Source organism: Channa argus, chromosome 1 (assembly GCF_033026475.1).
Source record: "Channa argus isolate prfri chromosome 1, Channa argus male v1.0, whole genome shotgun sequence".
Classification (NCBI taxonomy): domain Eukaryota; kingdom Metazoa; phylum Chordata; class Actinopteri; order Anabantiformes; family Channidae; genus Channa; species Channa argus.
The window spans coordinates 50,985,804-51,007,791 of record NC_090197.1 but is presented as its reverse complement, the minus strand read 5'-3'; the positions used below and the strand labels follow the sequence as shown (position 1 = coordinate 51,007,791).

Sequence of the window (21,988 nt, the reverse complement as noted above, 5' to 3'; positions counted from 1 at the left end):
TCTCCACTATTGAGCAATTTATCATTGGGGGAAATTATTTACTGTTTCCTTTTAGAGCAGTAGCCCTGGATTTTCCACGGTTTAATGGTCTTCCTGAATAAGAAGATAGTGTTGTGTGTTCTGCTCCACAGATCATGTGCTGGCCACATGGAGGCCACGATGACATCATCCCCGGGTAATATAACAAACCAAAGGGCTTCATTCACAACTGCTGTTTAACTGGTGCTAAATAACGCCTGTGTACTGTAACTTAAATAGAGGGTGTCTCACTGACTGTAAGTTGTTCACAAACAGACACAAGTCCACATTCATTTCAGTGTATGTCTTTGCAGAGCGTTATATATGGGTAGTGATTACAGTGGTGCATCAATCGTGAAATATAGGGAGAAAGTGGATTAAGGAGAATGAGCTCATCAGGCCAAATTGTCCAGAAAGAAGGACTTTGAACTTGTGAAGGATGGATTGCTTCAAATGCTGGACAAGCCTGGAATATTGTGAAAGTTCTGCCATTACATTCATCTTGTCTTTCCCTCGTAATGCACTGTAAAGGCAGAAACACACTTCTCCTCTGCAAGTGCACAACAAACTTCACCTCTGAGCTGCACCGGTTACCAAGGTGATAAGATTGTTTTTTTTTAAAACTGAATAATAGACCCTGGAAAAAATGTGATGCAAGGGGCAATGTTTGCCTTGTCCTTGAATCAAGGACATCAGGTTAGAACCTTTAGAACCTGTCCCCTGTCTCTGTTAGTGCATTAAAACCCAGTATAGAGGAACACAGATTCCTACTGAGGAAGTTAATTTTGTCTGCAGTGACCCATGTGCTGTGCATTAGCCGACATGTAACTGTCCCCGACATGTGCTGCAGTGCTGCTGCAGTATTTGTACTTATTAATCCATTCACACAATTACACCTCAGACATGAATATGAAATGCTATGTCTGGAGAAAATAATAGGTGGGGGTGTGCGTGCATTTGTCATAGACGGATAAGAATAGAGAGGGGAGGCTCAAAACTGAGACATGGAGTGTCAGCTGCCGGCTGCATTTACAGAATAGCTCTTATCAGATGTGGGCAGCACCAAAGACCGAGGGAAGGAGCACACGCATTCACTGTACATATCATGAGGGACTGTTTCAGAGAGGACAGACAGCCAGACGTCCCATGAGGCAGCTGCTTTGCTCTGCACCGTGCTTCTTCTTCCTTTTTTTTTTTTATTCCAATTTTTTTTTGAAGACTAAAGCTTGAGATCACTCATCACTGCGGCTCCACAAAGGCAAAGGAAGCAAAGAGAATCCCCAAGCACTGCAGAGCTGCGAAAGAAAATCCGAGCTCCGGGTAGGAAAAGAGGACAGACATGCACAGGTGCTGCTAGAGAGAGAGAAGCAAGCAAGAGAAAAAAAAAAAAAGGAGGGGGGGGGGGGCTCAGAAAGACAGAGACAGAGGAAGAAGAAAGGGGGGGTGAAGGGAGGTGTAGGAGGAGACTTGACTTGCTGCAGAGGGGAATAGGAGCCGGAGAGCAATTCCAAAACAGCTGTCCGGCAGACATCCCAGTCGACAGCAGTGCAGCCCCGAGGCAGAGACCGGAGGCAGGGCAGCGTCAACAAGCCACAGGAGCAGCACACACATGTACAGATACACAGAATAACCTGCAGCTGCAGCACTGAGGACAACACCAGCAATACCTGGGAAGGATCAACATTTCCCCACGGCAACATAGAAGGTGAGTGAGGGTGAGAACATGGTTTATTTCGCAGCCTGTTGACAGTAATCGGAGTCAGTAAATGGGATCATGTTGCCACAGTTTACCTGCTGTCATGCAAGTGTCTGGGCTTGTTCTTGAACCTGTGGAGCAGAGTGGGAGATTGATTAGTAACTGTGAAAAGTGTCCTCTCATACATGGAAAGAGCAACGTGATATTCTTCTTTCTAACACAGACATTTTTAGCCTGGCTACACACTTGAGGCATGTACTCTGAAATGCGGAGCTGGCATTGCCTTTATCTCGTGAGTGGAGCGGATTGGGAGGGTTTTTTTCTTCTAAACTGTGAGGAAAGGGCTCGCGTTGACATTCCCTTCGTGCTTTATGTGCTTTGATTTGGTTTTCTGCCGATCTCTGCCAAGGATAACTCTGGCAAGTGCTGGTCATGCTTGTGGGTGGCAGAAGGAGAGCGGGAAAGAAAAAGACAGAATAAATACTCCACCCTGCTATTCGCCTGATCCCGCCAACACCACCAGGCCCCTCGAAAGTAAGGTCTGTGCCTATAATTGAGTTGTTTTTTTTTTTTTTTTTATGCAACAAACAACTGGTTCTATTCTGTGTGGCTACCGTGACCCTCCATCTTTTTTTAACAACCCCAAAGAGAGGGTCTTTCTGCTATTCAAAGCCCACGGTTAGATGTAAAAGGAATATCTGGAAACTTCAAAACTTCCAGGGATTTGCTTTGTAGAGACAGTGGGAGGAATTCTACCCACTGATGATGTTACGCTGACCACAACGACTACAGAAATGCAGACTAGCAGCACCTCATGTGAAATGGCAGCACCGTGGTCCCATCAGGTGAAGAATATTCAGGGGATACGCGAGTTCTACTTCTAAGAAAAGAGAAGTTGTATACAGGTCCTAATTTGGACAGCTGCTCCTGCAAACAGGGAACCATGAAGGATCTGTAGCATTTGTTTACAGTAGACTTGGATGACACTGCCTCTAAGAATATAGTGACCTGCTTGTATCACACGTGACTTTTAGTGTCCAGAAATACGCAGACAAATCACGAGCCATTAGTTTGATTACTGGATACCAAACCCCACATTTATCTTCTCTGGCACTCACACTTTCATCACCTTGCATTTTCTTCTGCCCCCACCCTCTCGTGGCCAACCCTGATGAGGCAAAGCTCCATTTTTAAACAGGCTGGAGAGGCTCCAGATTACTTCATGCCCAGACAGATAGCTGTTGTTGACCCAATGGCACAGTGGCTTTATTCAGCAGCTCCCATTATAACTGGTTGGCTGCTCGGGCAAGCAGTTTGGAAAGGAGGATGCCATCCGATTCTCACTGCCCCTGAGGTGTAAATGAAACCTTCTGCGACTGCATTCTGCAGCGGTGGCGCCGCTGAGCTCGAACTGGTCAACACGTGCCGGGCTGCTTCGTTTTGGATGAGTTCCAGGAGGAGGGTGAAAAATCTGGCCTTAGCGTTGAGATACACCAGAATACACCAGCTCAGCTATTTACAGCTAGCAGAGACCCAAATTGCTTCACTGGGGTCCGAGGGTCCATTCTGGGGTAGCTTGAGCTATTGTAATTAATTAATTGCCTCTGCGGCCAAGAGGAGCTTCACTATCATTTCTCTATCACTACGGAGTCTATACCAGTGTCTCATTAAAATGGCAGGCATATTGTTTTCCTCGTGCTCGGCTGATGGCCCCGCAAATTCCAATCATGTTTGCCATATAAGCCAAACTGGGCCACCAGCAGGATGCCTGACGTGAAGGTCAGACCTTGAGGCTTTCACCCTACCAGGTGACTCCTAATGGGCCACAAGTGTTGACCTTGGCGTGGATGAATAGCAGATGTCCTCCTGTGAGAGCAGAAAGAGCTGCTCTGCTGCTAGACAATTCCTCCAAACTTCAGTCCATAGTATTGACTCCAGCCAAGATTTTCATCTATTATAATGTTTTTGTCTGATGCCACTTGAGAACAGAGGGCCCACACCGGCCAGGCAGTGGTTATAATTTCATCAGTGCAGACCAATAATCAATAGGTAGGTTTGATAGCAAGGGTTTTAGGCAGCAGTGCAGTGGTGACCTTCTGATTGTTGGGAAGAGTACAACACAAAAGTTAACACTCAAAGATTTGTGCACTCTGAGCCCATGGGAAGCAGCTTTTGGCTTGGTGGTGCATTTGTTTCCCTTCCTATCCAAGCTCGATATCCCACTGCAGCGAGCATCAGCTGTCAAGGTCAGAAAGAATTGAAGAGCAGCAGTGAGAGAGAGAGAGACACTAACAAGAGAGAGAGAGAGTGAAAAAAACAAGTAGAAGGAACAGAAATGGAAAGAAAAGAGAGAAAACTAAACAAGTGAGGGATTAGCTTCACCTCAAATACTGCAGCCCTCCACTATACACACACACCCCTCCCCTTCCCTTTCTCTTCCTCTCTATTAGCAAACAAACACTCTCCTGCGCACACATGGCCTGCATTCAAACCTGCTATCTCTCAGCGAGCTGCAGTCAGGCACCTCACACTCACACCAGCACTCAAACACACAAGGAGTCTGGTGTTGCCATCCAACACACTCACACATGTTCTGCATCACTCCATGTATATATATATATCCACATCATGCTTGCTGGCTGACAGGTTTATTCGTGTTGTAGTTCCAGCACCTAAAGTGACAAGATGTCACCTTGTGCTCCATTTCGCCACGAAGCGTCAGCTGCTATGACAAGTCGAAAACATAAGAACGACGGTGCCACGGTTTCCATCCTGCTTTTCGGTTTCTAACACGCAGCAAGTGTCGGTCTCTCCGGCTCCACACTAATGTGCCTGCTGAATAAACATAGCTTACTTAAAGTGTTTCTGATAAGGCTGATGGAGTGCGTCTCTGTGGGGTCGGTTGGAGCAGGAATGTGGATGTTTTCTCTGCGAAACCTTTTTTTTTTTTTTTTTTTTGCCGTGGACTTGACCGCACAGGAACTTTTGTGTCAGACATTCATTGCTGACAGAACTCTCATAAGTAAATATGTCTATAAATGGGCAAGCTCTCCACTCACTGGTGCTCACCCCTCCAGTCACACGTGCGCACACACACACACACACACATGCACAGTGTTTTTCCGCCTTCCCCTTGGCTGCTATGTCATCGTAAACGGTCAAACTGATTCTCTCTTCTTTTTACAATCTACTGTATAAACACTTGCTGCCAAAGTGGACTTAAACTGAAAAGAGCTCAGAGGGAAACATGGAACTTTTGATAACTCTCCCCCAATAATCTTTTACCCATCGTGTCCAGCTGGTATTTTGTCTTTTCCTAACAGTTAACACACAGGCCGAAACTGACGATTGCTGAAAAAAATGTCTCATTTTGTTTCAGAAGTTGTTTCATTTATCCTCAAACAACATAACTTTTAGTCAAACTAATAAGTATGACTCATTACTCTGTTTGAAATGTATATAATTGTTTTACTTCTTACTCCCTGTCAAAAGTAACTCACTGTGTAACTCGTTACATTACTTTTCTGAAATGTTGGGGTCGGAAAAGATGGAGAGTCAGTAGTGGAAATGGGCAACACGCCATTCATCACAGTTGCAGCCACAAGCTACAATAGTTGTTGCTTGTTGTAGCTGCTGTCAATGATTGAAATGTAGTTTTAATCACAGACCACAGAAGTTTTTCAAGAGGTTCATGTTTTTCCCACTGAAAAGAACCTGCACACAATTTACATGTTACACTAATCTTCTTATCATATTTCGTCCTGACAAAATCAAATTGAAGAATATTTCCGGCTACTTCCATCATCCACAAAATAATAAGTAAATCAAATAAGAAGAAAAAGACATCCATAGGACACTTATTCATGGAAACATCCAAAATTCGAAATGTCACTCTATTTCCTCGTCTGAATTTTTTCCCTTGGCTTCGATCAAAACCCGCGAATCGCAGCACAAAAGAGCATCTTTTCGAAATGGTCGCTAATTGAAGATTCTGCATAGAGGGTTGCACACAAACACATTAGCGATTCATCATTTTGATTTCCGTCAGGTGTTGGATGTGCAAATGACATGTGTTAACTGTTTTGAGGAAGATGTAAAGACTGTGTAGAAAAACCCAGTAGAAAAGTGTTGACACATTTGCGAGAAGAGACTTGGTGACCGTGAACATTAAGCGGATCCCAGTTTCATTAAACACATCTAAGCAACTGAGACAAAAAACGTAAACTTAGAACTGACCCACTGTCCGAGCCAAATCAATGCAAAGTTAGCATCACATCTTTTCTTACGACCCACTTTTCTTTGTAATCCCTCTCTCTCACGCATCCCCCAAAAACCCCCAAACACCCTTGTTTCTCCTGTTTCTCATCCTGCTTGCTCCGTCTCTCTGCATGTCTGAGCAGTAGCTTGTTGCTAAAACAGCTGATCCTTCTAAAGGCCCCCCCCCCCCTTTTTTTTTTTTGCATCTCCTTTCCAAATCTGCAATCCAGCTGTTCCACATTAGCACATCCAGAGATCTGGAGGCCAAAGGAAGCTCATGTGTGTAGAAATCTGAATAGAGCAGCAAAAAGCCTTAGACCCATGCTGCATCCTCCTCTGCTCCAGATGCAAGAAAAGAATGAGGATGTTTTTTGTTGTTGGTTTCCTTGAAATGTCCAGAGTTTATTTCTGGATCACTTTTCTTTTTCATAAAGGCAGGACAGGAGGTTTGTGTCAGTATCAGCACTTACCCCCTTCAGGAGACTTGTCAATGCTGAGTTCATGTTTTAGAAATGAATGCTGACATATTTCCTATTTTGTATCTGATTTCAGGAGAGAAAACCCAATTGACTTTTCCACGCTGCAGTAATCAGTCCTGCCTGGCATCCCATTTCCTGATCAATGCTGCAATTGCTGAACTTATTTTTGGATCCCGTTTGGCCGGCGGGTTACTGAGAATGTAACTGAAGTCTGTCGCCTGGGCAACTGTAACATCCATTTTCCGCTTTTCTATCCTGCATATCTCAGCTCTCTTCCGCAGTTACAGCCATGCCAGCGAAGGCGCCCATATATCTGAAACCTATCAACAGTAAGAAGGGGAAAAAGTGTCGCCTCAGAGATATTTTGTCCCCTGACATGATCAGTCCACCGCTCGGTGACTTTCGCCACACTATTCATATTGGCAGGGGTGGGGAGAGAGATGCCTTTGGAGACATGTCTTTCCTCCAGGGCAAGTATGAACTCCTACCGGGAAAAGGAGACGTCCACCCTCAGTACGGCATTCAAAGTGAGTTCTTGCGAGCAAACAGTACAGGGGATGCGTCCTTTGCCGAGACGCCCTCTCCAGTGCTTAAGAACGCCATCTCCCTCCCAACCATTGGCGGCTGCCAGGCCCTCACTCTTCCCCTGATCAGCTCCACTGTGTTCTCCATGCCCCCTGAGCCACTGGAGGACATAATGGGGCCTTCAACTACTGTGAAACCAGACCCCAGTGAGGAGGTAGAGATGTTGCAGATGGATGCTCTGTTGTGCTCAATGGACATCTTCAGGAGCGATCCGACATGTCCCTCCACAGAGATCCAGTCAAAGCCTGATGTCCTCTTGGATCTGCTGGAGAACAACAATAAGTCCACATCGAAAGCGGTTGCCAAAGCTAACAAAATAAATAAGAGTGGAAGCAGATTTGACAACCCCTCATCTTTTTATATCAGTGACCACAGCAACAGCATCTATAAACCTAATGTGAGCCTGAATAGCAACACGAGCAGCGTGTGCGGCGACAGCTTCAGTGGGAACTACCAGAGCAAGATCTGCAAAGGTAGAGGGAGTCTCACTGGCAATGGCAACTGCAGTGGATATGAACATTTTAACAATGACATTCCACTGAGCTTCAAGCATGAGCTCTCCAAGTGCAACGGAGAGTGGGTGGACAGGGACAGTGGAATGGAGGAGGGCCGCATCTGCGATGTGGAATTTGAGTTTTCCAAAGAGAAGAGCACGTCGCAGGATTCTCTCGCCCACGTCACGGGGTCATTGCTCTCGCTTGAACTTGATCTGGGCCCATCCATCCTGGACGATGTGCTCAACATAATGGATAGACCCGCAGCGAAGAGCAGGCCTTGAGCTGCACTGAGGCCCCAGGAGGAGAAAGGGAATAATTAAAGTACAGTATGGCCGTGAGGATGGCAAGACTCAAAGCAATCAAAATGGTGTCTGGATATATCATTGAGGTGAAAATGAGCTACAATAGACAGAGATGCTTATGTTTTTATTGTCAAAACATACAATTATTCTAGCTTCTGTGGAGTGATGATTCTTGTTTTGTTGTTTGCCATGTCAGCAGCATGTTAAAGATGCATGTGCTATTGATTTACTGCTAAAACACAGCCATCGTGCCTTTGATTTTAAATTACTGTAAAAATGCTACGTGATACATTTGCGTTATGTTGACTACCACAGTGTGAACAAGGCAATTTTGAGGTCATTTGCTATTTTTTTTTTTTTACACAGTCTTGACTCTCTATAAACATGTACCATTTTGTGACTTTGAGTGTGTTTAACAAAGCACTATTTTGTTTGTCACATAAATTCATTTGCCACTTGACTATTTCAGACAACAGAACACTATGCATATTTGTGTTTTAAAGTTGTAACACAAATAAATTTTTCTTTTGTCCTATTATGGCTAATGTCTTGTCAGGAACGTGTGCATACACAAACAAGTAGAGTTGATTCCAGAATGACCAAACAAGATGACTCTCAGCAAAAGGCTGAAAATGACAATCGCGCTGCAGAAAGAGCTACAGATGGACAGAAACAGGGAGAGAATAGATTTATTTTCTCGCCTTTGACATTCCTTACATTCTGCCTCCCTGCCCTGCAGTGGGAGCACCGGTGGGCCTTCATCTGCCCAACTAGGCGCCTGCTCCATTTGTTTGCATGTGGACAGGACGGGCAGAGGAGGGGTCTTTAAAATTCTCGGCATTCCAGCCACAGAGCATAAGTGTCCAGGACCAGACATAAATCAGCTGTTTCAAGTATGGAGGAAAGCTTTGGTCCTGTAGCCACACCATCCATCAGCTACCATGTATACAGAGATGAGGTTCCAAAACAAACGCTCACAACCCTGAGGCAAATTTGGTTTGCAGGCCGAACGATAAATGAGCTAGTTACAATAAATATATGTTGACCCAGCATTGTTGAAGCAACAGCCTGAAAGAGCAGGACAGCAGTGATTGGCCTCAACAGTCTGATCCTCCGGACCCTTCAGTATAGATATCAATGGTGGTTCATAACAAAATCCTATAATATTTGTTTAGAGAAAATCTTGCCCATTTTAAGCTAATTTCATCATCAGTATCAAAACAATTTCAATTGAAGCTGACACATTTTATATGCAAATCACTACGTGGTTCCAATTCCCCCTCTATCATTGAGGAGACCAATGTGGCCGTGTGCTCAGAAACCCTCAAAGGCCTTAGAATGTACGCAAACAACCGGCCCGAGACAACGGAGCCCGTCGCAAAACCAGATGTTAGAGGACAGACGTGAACATCTCTCCATGCAAGAAAGCTCATGTCATGTGCAGAAGCTGCAGCCGTTGGAAAATCCCGGCATTAGTGCAAAAGAGTTTGCATGTGCTGAGGTGAAGGACTCAACCTCAAAGGAAGGGTAATGAAAACGTCTGCTGCTATGGTAATTACTGTGCTTATACATGCAATGGCACATTACTCACATGATGACAGCCCTCGTTTTGACAGGTGTGGACCCCAAGCAAACTCCCTTTGGTTTTCCAAAAGAACGTTCAGCCACAGGATTGTAGCGTGTTGTGTAGCCTATTAGAAGTGTTTCTGTAGACATGCCAAAGCTTCCTGAGACAAAATACCAGGAAATACCAGCGTTTTATGAAATCCAACACAAATACTCGACATATGTTACACCCTGCTCAGTTATTCTGAGTACAGTGCTCTACATGAAACATAGAGTGAAGTTTTGTTTGTGTGATCGGTCATTTGTCTTTGTGCTCTCATGTTCTAGTAAACTAGGTAACAGATCACTGTTGCACAACCTGCACAGCGTATTGGCTACCAGCAGATGCAGAATGTCTCATCTTGTTTCTTCTCTGGGAGCCTGAGGGCAGACAAGCAAATACCAAAGATGGCGGACTGTTTCTCATTTCCAACAGGCCGAGGTGGACGTTTGACCTGAGGAAACCTTTACTCCAACTGCTGCTGATGTTCCATGTTAACACCACAATGATGCTGTAACAGCGGCAACACTCAGACAACCCACCGTGACACCCACAGACTCAGAGGAGAACAATAATCCGCTTGTGTTACTGGAAGACTGCAGCTCAGTGTAACTTGGCTTTGTGTTTTTCAGTTTACTTGAGTCAAACCAGTGTAAAAATGTCAAACTGGTGCTACTGAAAACCTGAGAACCACTGGCAAACTAGTGATGTTAGTCCAGCGAGCGAGGTTACAGGGGTGTTGCCACTAACTTCCGCCCTGTAATTGGCCAACCAGTTGCTTTCATGGGAAAAACTGCAAAAGAAAAAAATTTGTCTGTAGTTAATTTGAGCCTCTTAGTGACAGTTTTGCTAAAGTTTCTGCTCATCTGGTCACATTTTTTCCCATCATCATTTGTGAGTCATGTTGCTGTTTTGTGTCTCTTTTAGTTATTCTGTCTCTTTACAGTCCTTTGAGTGACCAAAACTGAGCATCTAATCCACAACTCATATCCCTCTGCCTCTGCCTAAGTCACAAATTCTTTAATGTATTTGAAAAAAATGGAATTTTTTAAGCATCTCAACACATTCTGGTTTGGGGAAGATATGTTTTTTAGATGGAAATTCTTTCATTTAAAATAAATTAGCAAGACAACAAGCGCAGTCTCTCAAAACATTTGCCCTGACATTACATTACAAGGCAAATCCTTCAAGAACATTTCATGAGCTCTCTCCCAGACCTGCCGTGATCCGAGGCTTCCAGCTTCACTTTTTCCTGGGCTAAGGTGAAGCTGTCAGTTTCACAGATGAATACGCTTTGGCCCACAGGCAAAACGGTGCCAAAGAAAGCATAGTTCAGACCCAGCAAAATTTTCCACTCAACCTCCACAACAGAGCAGCATAATGTGCACACTGTCTCTCACATGGAGGTGTTGGTGCAGGAGCCCCTCATAGGCGGATGACAGAGGAAAGTTTAATAAGATGTTCCCGGCTCACTGGGCCTAGTTGGACACAGCAGAGACGTGAGCTGCAGGATAAAGCTTTTCTTGTCCTTACCTGCTCTAAATGTCCCACGGCACTAAATGAGCCCAAACACACATAACGTTTCCTTCCAGCCAGCAGACCGGGCAGAAGGAAATATCAGAGGTATGAGCACAGCTTTTCTCAGAAAGCTTATTGGTAAATATTTCTTTTGCTTGCTGGCTAGAGAGATATCATTCACTGCTGATACATTCTGTACACGCTCCAGCATTGCATGCCATGACTATGATAATCAGGGCCTTAGTAGTAGAACTTTCTTGGGAACATTTACTTTGGGATGCTGAGCATGGGGCTTGGACTCAAGTGTTCTGCAGATCTGCTGATTTAGCAGCTCCCTTTCAAAAGACAACAACAGAGGAGTGTAGAGTAGAGAGAGAGAGAGAGAGAGAGAGAGCTCATTCTCACGGGTGAACAACAAGAGCCTGAGCAGGGGTTTGATGCAGTGCAGATATAAGCAGGCTCACATGCAGTTTGGTCTGGCAGGCGGTGAATACCTCAGGTTCGCTGCACTGTTGACTGTTGTTTGGCTGACAGTAACCATGGCGAGTCGGGTTTTTATCTTTAGCACGTGAGGGGCAGAGGGAGGACAAAGTTAGTGTCACCTAAGAGGTGCCAAAAGGCTTTGCCGGAAATAAATCAGGCCCAATTAATGGTGGTGCCAGACGATGAAGGGTGAAAAACCCGTTACTCTTAATCATATACTTCACTTGTCTCTGTCAAGCATCATTATTGTTTGGTAATTGTATTCAACAAGACCCATTACAGCTGTAAAGTTTCATTTAAAATGTTGAATATTTGTTGTATTTTGTTTTTGACGTGTCACAGCTTAGTACCGTCACTCAGTGCACTGGCCTGTGTAGCGTTGGTGGCCCACGATCTTGACAGATTGTGGGTCCGTTTTCTCGTGTTGGGGGTAGGCAGGCCGTGAACCATCAAGTGTGAGGTCAATTGTCTGCACCGCTGCCTCCTCTATTTTTATAAACTGGTATCGTTTGGTATAATGAAGCATTACACATCAGTTCACTTGTTGGGTCACAGAATGAATGCATGTGTGGCAGCAGAGTAAATACAGCAATAGCTTAAGAATTAATATTAAAAAAAAACAAATTTAATGCAGAATAAAACAATTTAAAAAGATCTGTGTTAAACATAGTGAAAACCCATTTGATTACTGACGATATCTGTAACCAAAAGCATTTAAGGTCTTGCCACAGAATTGATTCTAAGACAATTCAAAACTTTAATTGTGTAACAACATGCTACACTACAGTGTCTTTGTGTACAGTGTATACTGTGTCAGTCTGCAGCCAACCTGATTTTCACTGTCTTACTCTCAGCTACATGATAAATACTGCAAGGGGGCTCTGAAAAACTGGGCTTAGCACAAAGTCTGTGCTCACCCTGTTAATCAGCTTAATTTACAACAGGCCTCAAACTGCAAACAACCCATGAATTATTCATATTTTTTTCATATTTCTTCCAGCCTGGGAAAAGGGGATGGTGACTGAGCGCAGTAGGATGCTGCTGCCTGTATCTCTCCTTGTAAGGCAGCAACCGTACGAGTCTTTCTAAACGCACCCTTGTCTATATTTTGTCCCTTTTTAAATGGCAGGGCTCAGAACCCAGGGCAGCAAATGCCCGCTCACATGCTCCCCTCAGGCAGCAGTCCGTATGCATCCATAGGGGGTATTTATATATCTGCTCTGCCTCCTTTCCTTCGCTGAGGCCTCTAAGATGTCCTTCAACGCATGCTGGGTGAAGGGTGTGTGAGGGGAACGGGCATCTCCCCTTATAGATGTTGGTGACATCACTTACCATTTTTTCCTCTCGCAGGTCAACAACATCTCTGTCGCCCAAACGAGATGATGAGGCCCAGTCACTGAGTTGCCTTAGACGTCGTGTTTATGTGCCCTCCTAAAAATAGTTTAAGCCGGTGCCACGGTCTGTTACTAACCTCCTTCTCTAATTGAGCTCCCGACTATTAGCTGTGGTTCATACGCGCTCACGCTGTCCCTGTGACGCTAAAAAACTACAACATTTCGGGACATATTTGTGTGCACGGGGGTTTGTTTCCAAGAGCCGAGGGGAGAAGGCCGCTAACACTCATGTGCACCATGTGTTGCTGTTGCATTTCACACAATATCAGCAGAAAGGAAGAAACATGAAAACCTTTTCTGATACTCTGACTTGTTGCACATGTTTCACCCCCACTGCTAATTTCGTGGTCGCAGCACTGAATCAGCAGAATCAGCAGCCGTCGAAGCATTAAGTATTTGGAGGAGTTTAATATTCAAGGGAAACCGAAGACACACCATGCACCATGTGTGTAGCTCCATTCAATATTATTTGTTCACAGATATAACTGACATTAAGTGTTCTCCAAGTGGGAGATCACTGCCATCATACCTTATTTTAACTTGGTTGCTTGCAATTAAAAGGAAGTACACGTATATGAAGGCTATAGGGCAGGTAGGTGCAGGCATGACAGCAAAACATGTGAACAAAACTCCTGGAAGGCGCTGAACCTAGATATCACTCACCAGGATCTAATAGGCTTCGTAGCATTGTGAACCGAGCTTGGAGGTAGATTATTGTTATTTTCTACACAGAGAGACTTAGTGTTTCTGGCCATCCTGCTTGTATTTGGACCGAGAGAGATATCAATCCTATAACACACATGTTTTCCAAAAATGATGGCTTGAAAGTCACTGATCTCATCTGCTTCTCCTCAGGGAACCGATTCTGTAGAACCTGAAGCAATATTTATCTGAAGCTCCTAACATGGCTTAGAAGGCTCTGAAGAAGAACAACTGCCAAAAAATGACCTTGGCACAAAATTGTAGCCTTCTGTTCATTGTCAGCCCATTTGCCTCTCGTCTCTTGATAACATGATTAATTCCTGACCCTATTTTTGTAAGAAGCATAACTCACACCGAACTTGTCCAAGCATATGGTGCTAGTTTTAATGTATTTCCTTACCAAGCTGTTCTCCAAACTTTATGGTCCTAGAGCTCATTTTTAAATGGTGCAAACACAGTGGTTCGGCTAAAGTTGGCCACAAACACACCGGGGTTAGGTTAGTTTAGGGTCAGGCACTAAATTAGGCAGTGAAGATGTTACTACATGTCTTACGTGCACTACAGCCTCCAGATGACAGCTCATCTTTACTGACGTTGGCCATTTACTCACATTTTATTTCCCAAGTATATAGCGTGAGTTCTACCTACATGGTCAAAGTGTAAGTGCCTGAAGCCGACCAGCGTTCATGTCAGAGGACCACATTCCTGCCGTTACGGCCTCCAGGATTCTGCCTTTTAAGGTAAGACCCCACTCTGTTTCTCCTTATCCCCATCCAGGCTTGATCCCTCTGTCTCCCAGGGGGCTCACTGGGTGCCCCGGAGTCTCCTTTTTTAAAGTTGTCACCAGCGAGTCATGCACTCACATCTGCTGGAAATTTCCGAGCCGTTCTCTTTCCTCTGACCCTAAAAAGAAACAGCAGCTGGTGGCCATTCGTTTTACACTTAGTTTGGAGGAGGTTTTACACTTCAGGTTTGCATAGTTGAATTACGGCCGGGGGCAGTAAAGTTGAACGACACAGCATTGAGAGAAGGATAGAGAGCAAGAGACATCAGATCCCCAAACTTTCAATTTCAGAGGAATAGGAAAGAGTTATGATTTAAGGTTGTTAATATTTTCCTTGTGCTGTGACCTTTGTCCTGCTCTAAAGGTGCTTCATTGTGCTTTCACCTGAAACGAGTCTGCGAAATTCATCTCATTTCCATTTGACATCACGGGGAGTAAAGCAATATAACAGCTTATACTTCAGCCTCTTTCACTGAGTTGTCAGTCATTTGTGAGGACTTATAGGAGCCTTGGCTCTCTTCACGAATCCTGTCAACATTGAGAATCTTGGACAGAGCCCCGGTATGCATCAACATTAAATGACTACCAAGAGTCTTGAAAATTGGACCGTAACAACAGCAGTCAGTGTCTGGATGTGGAGATTGCAGAGAATGACTCAATAACTCAAAGCAGAATGTCGTATTTTCTTCAAATATTTTCTTAGAAAAATATACATTTGAATTTCATCCTCAAAGGTCTGTGAGTCATCAGTTCTAAACTAAGCTGACAAGAAATCAAGTGAGCCCTCTATAGGCCAGCGGTGCTATTGCACTGATGTATTCACCGCACTTAATAATACTGTTAAAGCTACACTTTCCCAGTTAACTCAAGTTTCCTTTGCTGATATTAGGATGACTTGTTCTACCTTGTTGCACAACAGCCTCACTACACCAACTCTTACAAAACTGACCTTTCCCAGGGATCACAGGTCTCAGCGTCTTCATTTTCCCGTAAGACAGAAACATACCAGCAATGCAGTCTCCCAGACGCAATATTCACTTTTCAGAAAAAGTGTGTTCTGGGAGGAATATCTTAAACCAAAGATGGATCACTAAGGTCAAGAGTGAACGACCTCTAAGGACCTGAGCTCTCCTGGCCGATGAGAGCGGCTCAGCTGGCTGTCCAGTTTTTGAAAAATGTCCATTTGTCAACTTGATGAATCCTCAATAGCTGGTCAGTTTAGGACCCCACACACTGACACAAGGATAAATACCAGAAATACCAGTGAGAAACTCCCACCAATGTAACAAACAGGACACTGTTAACACAGGGACACTGTGGAGAAGAGGCTCAGAGATTATTTCAGATTATTGCTTGAGGCTCAGTTGTAAAAACTCCAACATTATTCTAGTGTAGACCATATTTTAATATTTAGTCACATGCTTTGGGACTGTAAAAGGCTCCATCCTGCTGATGAGACACATACATTGAACTAGAAAAGGAAATTACATTAAAGAGCAGATCGGCTGCAGAAAAGATGCCGATCACTTAGCTGATGAGTATTAAAGAGCCTGTGAAGATGTAAAATTGGAGCCCAAATGGGAAAAATCAGAATGGAAGAAACAAAAGGACAAAAGAAAATTTAATAAACGTTTTGACTTTACTGCTATTCACATTTTGAAAATCTGACATGCACGCCGGCAACATCCTGTTGCTAACCTGTGCTTTTCTTTTGAAAGTCTGTCAAATTTTATCTGAGACCCTAAGTCGGAGAGCTCTTAATTTGAAAACAAGACTATTTGAAAGGAAAACTCAGAAGGTGGAGACAGGTTTGGCAAGTGATCGTGTTTAAAGTTATCAGCCAAAATGTCATCATACAGAAATTAAAGGATGGGTTGGGAGATGTTATTATCAGAAGCACTGCTCATGAAATTTACAGCAATCATAGTAATGACAGTGTTATACAATAAACAGCTGAGACAACACAAAAGTTAAGTGATATTGACCATGAGACTTAAATGAACACAGTGATACTTTCTCTGTGAAGACACTCTGTCTTGACTATTGGCCACAATTCCTGAAACAGTATAACTATGTATTGATGTGTAATTTGTTTATGAAAAATGAACATTGACAGAACAGTCTTCAATAGAGAAGCTGAAAATCCACCAAAAATTACCTCAAACTAAAACTGTCCAAATGCTTAACGTATGAAAAAATGCCAAGAACCTACAGAGGAAAAAGTTGAGAGGCGCTAAACCCAAAATTCAAAAGACATTTCAAAACACAGCAAGCTGATCAACGGATGAACGTTGAAGAGCCGAACACTTGTCTAACTTTAAAAAAAGGGTTTTTAAATGTTGAATAAAATAAAACTATAAAAGTGACCAAAGAGAAATGAGAAGAAGGCGTGTTTGGAAAGTTGAATTAAGTTTCCAAGACAAACATGTAGAAGTAGATACCGATCAAAACGGGGCAGAATAATAAAAATAACGAGCAAAGGCAGCAGAGGTCTCCCACCGACGAAAAAAATTACTTCTTTGGCTGTTCCCACAGTTTAGGTCATTTAGATATTTTGATAAGCTTCAAAATGTGGAATCGTTAATCACAGTTAATGCAAAGCCAATAAAATCAGGTTTGGATGAAGACTGTTGTTTTTCCTACTGTTTAATTTTGCTTCACTCAGTTACTTAAGCAAATTAACATATTTTTCTTTTCCTTGCTTGAAATGATTTTTTGCATGTTGCTGTATCTGTCGTTTGAGTCCTTTCCTGTTGCTTAATGGAATTAAACATGTTATTGGAAGTCAAAAATCCTAAACTGCAGAAAATGAATGAATAGAAATGCCATCCATTTACAATGCATGGAGAACAGCACCCTCTACTGTTATGATGGCGTCGGTTTTGTGTTCTGAGTCTCATCAGTATTAACTGAGCTAAAGGCCTCATTTAACAGAACCCAGGAGCCCAACGATCAGAGATTTAATTTTATTAATAGGATTTTTTTTTCTTTTGTTGAAACGAAGCTGATCTCCAGACCAGCCAGATTTGTCTTGATTAGAACATTCCGCACTTACAAATGTCAAACACAATAAAGCTTGAATGTGTCCTCACTTGTCCTGGGACCGAGATCTCCTTAGCGTGGAGCGATTAGTGTGAGGTGGCCATTCAGACTTTGCTTTAGATAATCTGTCCTTTCTGTACAGGGATTCGTTTTATGAAAAACTCTCCGTGACCTGCGGCGTTCGTTTGGTGACCCCCCTGTCACTGGGTTGACAGGGGGGTCATTTAAACCATGCTGATGACAAAACAGAGCCATTTAATTGGGATTTAACCCCCCCAAATGAGAAAATGTTAAGATGACCACAGACCTCCGAGGCCGTCCAACTTCCATGCCGTCGGCTCACAGGGCAGAAAGAGCAGTTTGGGTGGTTAAGCGGTTGATGAAACAGGAAGCTAAAACTGACTCACACTCCATAGTGTGGAGCAAAAACAAAGTAGAGCAGATGATCCAATGCACACACATCATAAGCGAATGCAGATATACTAAAGGTTCCGTGCAGAATGTTCAGCCAAGGGTTAGTTTAAAGCTCCTTTACAAAGTTATGTTTTACTAATAAGATTATCGGCATTGGCACTTCGCTCCCGGGGCAGGGAGAGGAAAACTGAAAATGACTCAACTCTTTTGTGGTCTGGCCCGATCCCAAGTCCTGTCCTTGCATGCAACCTGCTAATTTGTCCGGCTGGCTAATGACCCGTTTGCGTGCAACTCAATCATTAAGTGCTCAATCAGAAATGGTCACCGAACATGTCACATGCGGGGGCCATGACGCACAGCCAAGAGGAAGCATTAGAGAAACAGCAAGCTAGTAAAAGCAATAAAGACGATGAGTTTAATTTGCTAAAGTGCTGCTGTTTTGAACAAATCAGAGTGTAATTCATGTTGACTTTCTACTCTACACAGTACTGAGGGTTGGCTGAAGCTTTTCGGACATGATATAATTCTATATCTTAAATTGTTCAACACTGCTGTACTGTAAATCTGCTCGATCCAACCACACACGTTGTTTAAGTGGTGTTTTTATTTTTTATTCTAAAACAGCAAATGGTGGCGCGCACATTTATTCACAGAGACAATCACTAGGGTTTGTTGTGCAAAGTGTGTAAAAACACACAATTATAAAACTGATGAGAGAGAGAGAACCTTTGTATGTGGCCAAATATTGAAGGAAAACTAAAAGTGGGGGAGGAATAAATACACTCACTGGCTTCTCACCATGAAGATCATTTGACCTGCTCGGGTTGATTTTGCTGAGCTTCTGGGCTTTTTGATTTTACCAAACAGGCACAGGTTGAACAAAAAACTGTGACAACATTGCAATTCTACAGAAATATGAAATACAAACATCTGCCGGATAGACAAGCCAGACGCAAATGTATTTATTGTGCTTGGGATAAACTGGCCCTTTAAATCGCAATGAGTTGCTTAAACTACTGAAGCTGCTAATACATTATTCTATTTAAGTAACGTTTCAAAAAGGTTTATAAGCTGTTAGTACCTCATTCACAGGTTTGATATAAACTTATACATCAAGCTTGTCTAGATCTCACACACATTCAAAACATAGATTAGAATAATAAAGAGAGATCAATTAAGGTCATTGATGCTAAGATCCTTTTCTGTTGTTTAGATAAAGACTCATTACCTGTTTGAACAAACTGTCTTGGTGATAACATGTGTGTACACTTCTATTCAGAAACAATGTTGGTAAAAAGTGTTGGCAAACCATCAATAAGCACTCGGGGTTTCACACTTTCTATTCCGGTTTGCAGTTGTAGTAGTGTGTTTGTATTAAGTTAGTCATCTCCGGTCAGAAAAGTTAATAAATTATGGGTCCTATAAATCTTTGGTGAATGATGCCAGTGATCCAAACCATTATTTGCAGCTCTTAAACCTCTCACAGCCATTATTAATAATGCTGCCTTATCAGAAGGTTAAAGACATTCTATTTGAATGGGTTTGTGCTAATATTTACTGTAAGCAGGTCAAAGAACATGAAATAATGTAGAAGCGGCACAAGAAAAGCTATAGAGGGTGTAAACATACTGTAAGGAGCTGCAATGTTCATGTGAAAAACTTCAGTCACTGACTCGTGGGGGGTTTACGTAAGTAAAGGAAGGACCCTAAATGTCATACAAAGTATGAGGATCCAGGGAACGGATTTTTCCGAACAATGTCGGTCAGTGGTCCTTGAAGACATGATGGTGGGGAAGGATTTTCACTTCATTCAGCTGTGATCAACTTGAGCATCATTGACTTTAGTAGATGCGAAACAGCAAAAAACTCTTTTCAGGTTTCATTGCTTCATTTTGCCAAAAAAGCAGCCAAAATAGAGGAAGTTGCTGCTCTTCAAATTGACTTGGTGTGTTGTGTTGAGCGTATGTCTGCAGGTTCTGGGACTGTCATGGAGCCCATTCGAGGCCCAGTCCAATGTGTAATGTCAGAAGAGTTTGTTGGTCAAAACATCATCATTACTTTAAAAACACATTTCACAAACTTGGCCCTTTTCAAATATGAAACAGCAAATCGATTGTGGATAGAAAATATTGTGTGGAACCACTGGGTGGCACCTTTCGCTTTGCTGAAGACTCTTACAGCAGGTGATCATGTATCAGTACTGTCATGGAATCATGGGGGAGCAGTGCACTTTGTCTCGACATGGTACTTAACTTTAAAGACACTGAGAGTTAATGATTGTCATATTCACATTGCGAGGATCTTGGTGAACTGCTAGTTTTATTAGAGCACAGATCAAGCCACTATCTGCAAGCGCTTACCCTGTTTCACGTCGCAGGGGGCTGGAGCCTTTCCCAGCTGTCATTGGGCCAGAGGCAGGGTTCAGCCTGTACAGGTGGCCAGTCCATCTCCGGGCCAACACAGAGACACACACACAGACAACCATTCGTGCTCCCATTCACACCTACGAGCAATTTGAAGTCTCCATGACATAACATGCATGTCTTTGGAGTATGGGAGGAAACCAGAGCACCCCACTGAAAAATGGATGCACTTGTGGTGTCCACACTTGTAGAACCTCATCTCCATTCTCATCAACATCCCCTCGGGATTTTCTTCGTTATTATTCGTGTTTTAAAGCTGAGCAGAATTCGAAGCTTAATTTTGCTTGTTCGTAAACGGATGTTAAACTGTTCTCCACCGTCAGGAAGAGTCATACATGTAATTAGACTTGTGTCATTCTTTAGACGCGGATGATAATTAGGTTTCAAAGTCAAGAAATTGTTCAACAGGGGGAAAAAATGATTTTATGTCACTAAAAGCTTCATTCAAGCATTTTCTGCAAATGGTGCCTTTTTTAGAAAGTTGTACAACTTTGTTTAACGGTGTCTTATTTCATTAATGCCCGTAACAATAATGATAATAACACGTGTGAAGAAATAGAGGATGCTTGAAATAACAAATTCTGTGTGTATATATGATTTCGAACAAAACTATTGAGGTTATTCTGATCTCCACCGTATGTTTGTACTGAGAACTGCCCCTCGCTGGCACTAATACAGAAGATGATGTGAGTATTTCAGCAGCTTAAACCTTGCATGCTAACTGATCCATTAAAGCCCTAAAATGATCCAATTCACGTCAGCTTTTCCAAATAACAAAAAAACCTTATTAGAAGAGTTTAACAACTCAGAATGTGGAGCAGTAACAATACAACCACCGTATGACTGAAATCCCATTGGTGAACACAGCAAAAATGATGTTTTTGAAATCTCTTCCATAATCTTGCACGGAAAGCTTTTGTTTCATGTTTAAACCAATTGTGCTGACTTAGCAAGGCATGTGGAAAAGTTTTCGTTTGGTCTTAAGTGGTCACAGTTCAGATTCTAGCCAGAGCTTTGCATCAAATGCAGCACTGTGTGCATTTGTGCAGCATTTACATTTGATGATGTAACACTATGTAGTGAAAAGAAGAAAAGTTGAGATGATTCATCAAAAAACATTTGACAAATCAAATTTGACTGAAGGCCTTTATAATGATGTGATCATGTAAGTACTGTCATGATCATCGAATCATTTCTGAGCTCAAGTGTTTATGATGTAGCCTCATGTGCCATCTAGTGTTCAAATCAACACTGTGCAACAGGACTGATGTCTGTACAGTTCAGAGAGAAATGCACTTATTCAAAATATTTTAAATAATAAATCTATTTGAGAATTGTTGAACTGTAAAACTGAACTATTAAACTGTTGTTCAAAGGTGAAAAAATTTCTTTACACCAAAAAGGAAAGAGTGAAGGGGAGAAACTGCAGAATCAGAGTGTCTGGAATTTGGATCAATAGACATCATCATCATCATCACCATCATCACCATCAGCCTGTCAGCTTTGTGCTAAATTCAGCCTATTGGTTGGAGCTCACCAAGAAAAACGTGTAGAAAAACGGCCTTTAATGTCAGAAGATTTGAACTGTCAATCACTCAGTCTGGCAGGAGCAGCAGCTGTTATCCTGTCTCAGAGCTGATGTTATATGATGTTTGGGAATCCGGCTGTGCTGTCAAACACCAATTTCCAAACCCTGATCTAAGATGTCTTTAAATTGTTCATATGTGTTTTTAAAATATATATATATTATTCAAAATAAGTAACTTGTTGTAACTTGTAAATTGTTCA

General features: G+C 42.8%; 1 protein-coding gene across 2 annotated transcripts; it reads left to right on the top strand.

Annotated features, from left to right (window-relative positions):
- The first annotated feature begins 1,447 nt into the window (after nt 1–1,447).
- cdc42ep3 (CDC42 effector protein (Rho GTPase binding) 3) lies at nt 1,448–8,369 on the top strand. 2 transcript variants are annotated; one of them, XM_067474557.1, is made up of 2 exons: nt 1,448–1,723; nt 6,524–8,369. In XM_067474557.1, exon 2 carries the CDS (start codon nt 6,740–6,742, stop codon nt 7,811–7,813), a length of 1,074 nt encoding a protein of 357 aa, XP_067330658.1. In that variant the 5' UTR covers nt 1,448–1,723; nt 6,524–6,739; the 3' UTR covers nt 7,814–8,369. The 2 variants fall into 2 exon arrangements, with proteins under 2 accessions (XP_067330658.1, XP_067330667.1); XM_067474566.1 differs by lacking the exon at nt 1,448–1,723 and adding an exon at nt 2,037–2,253.
- The last annotated feature ends 13,619 nt before the right edge of the window (nt 8,370–21,988 follow it).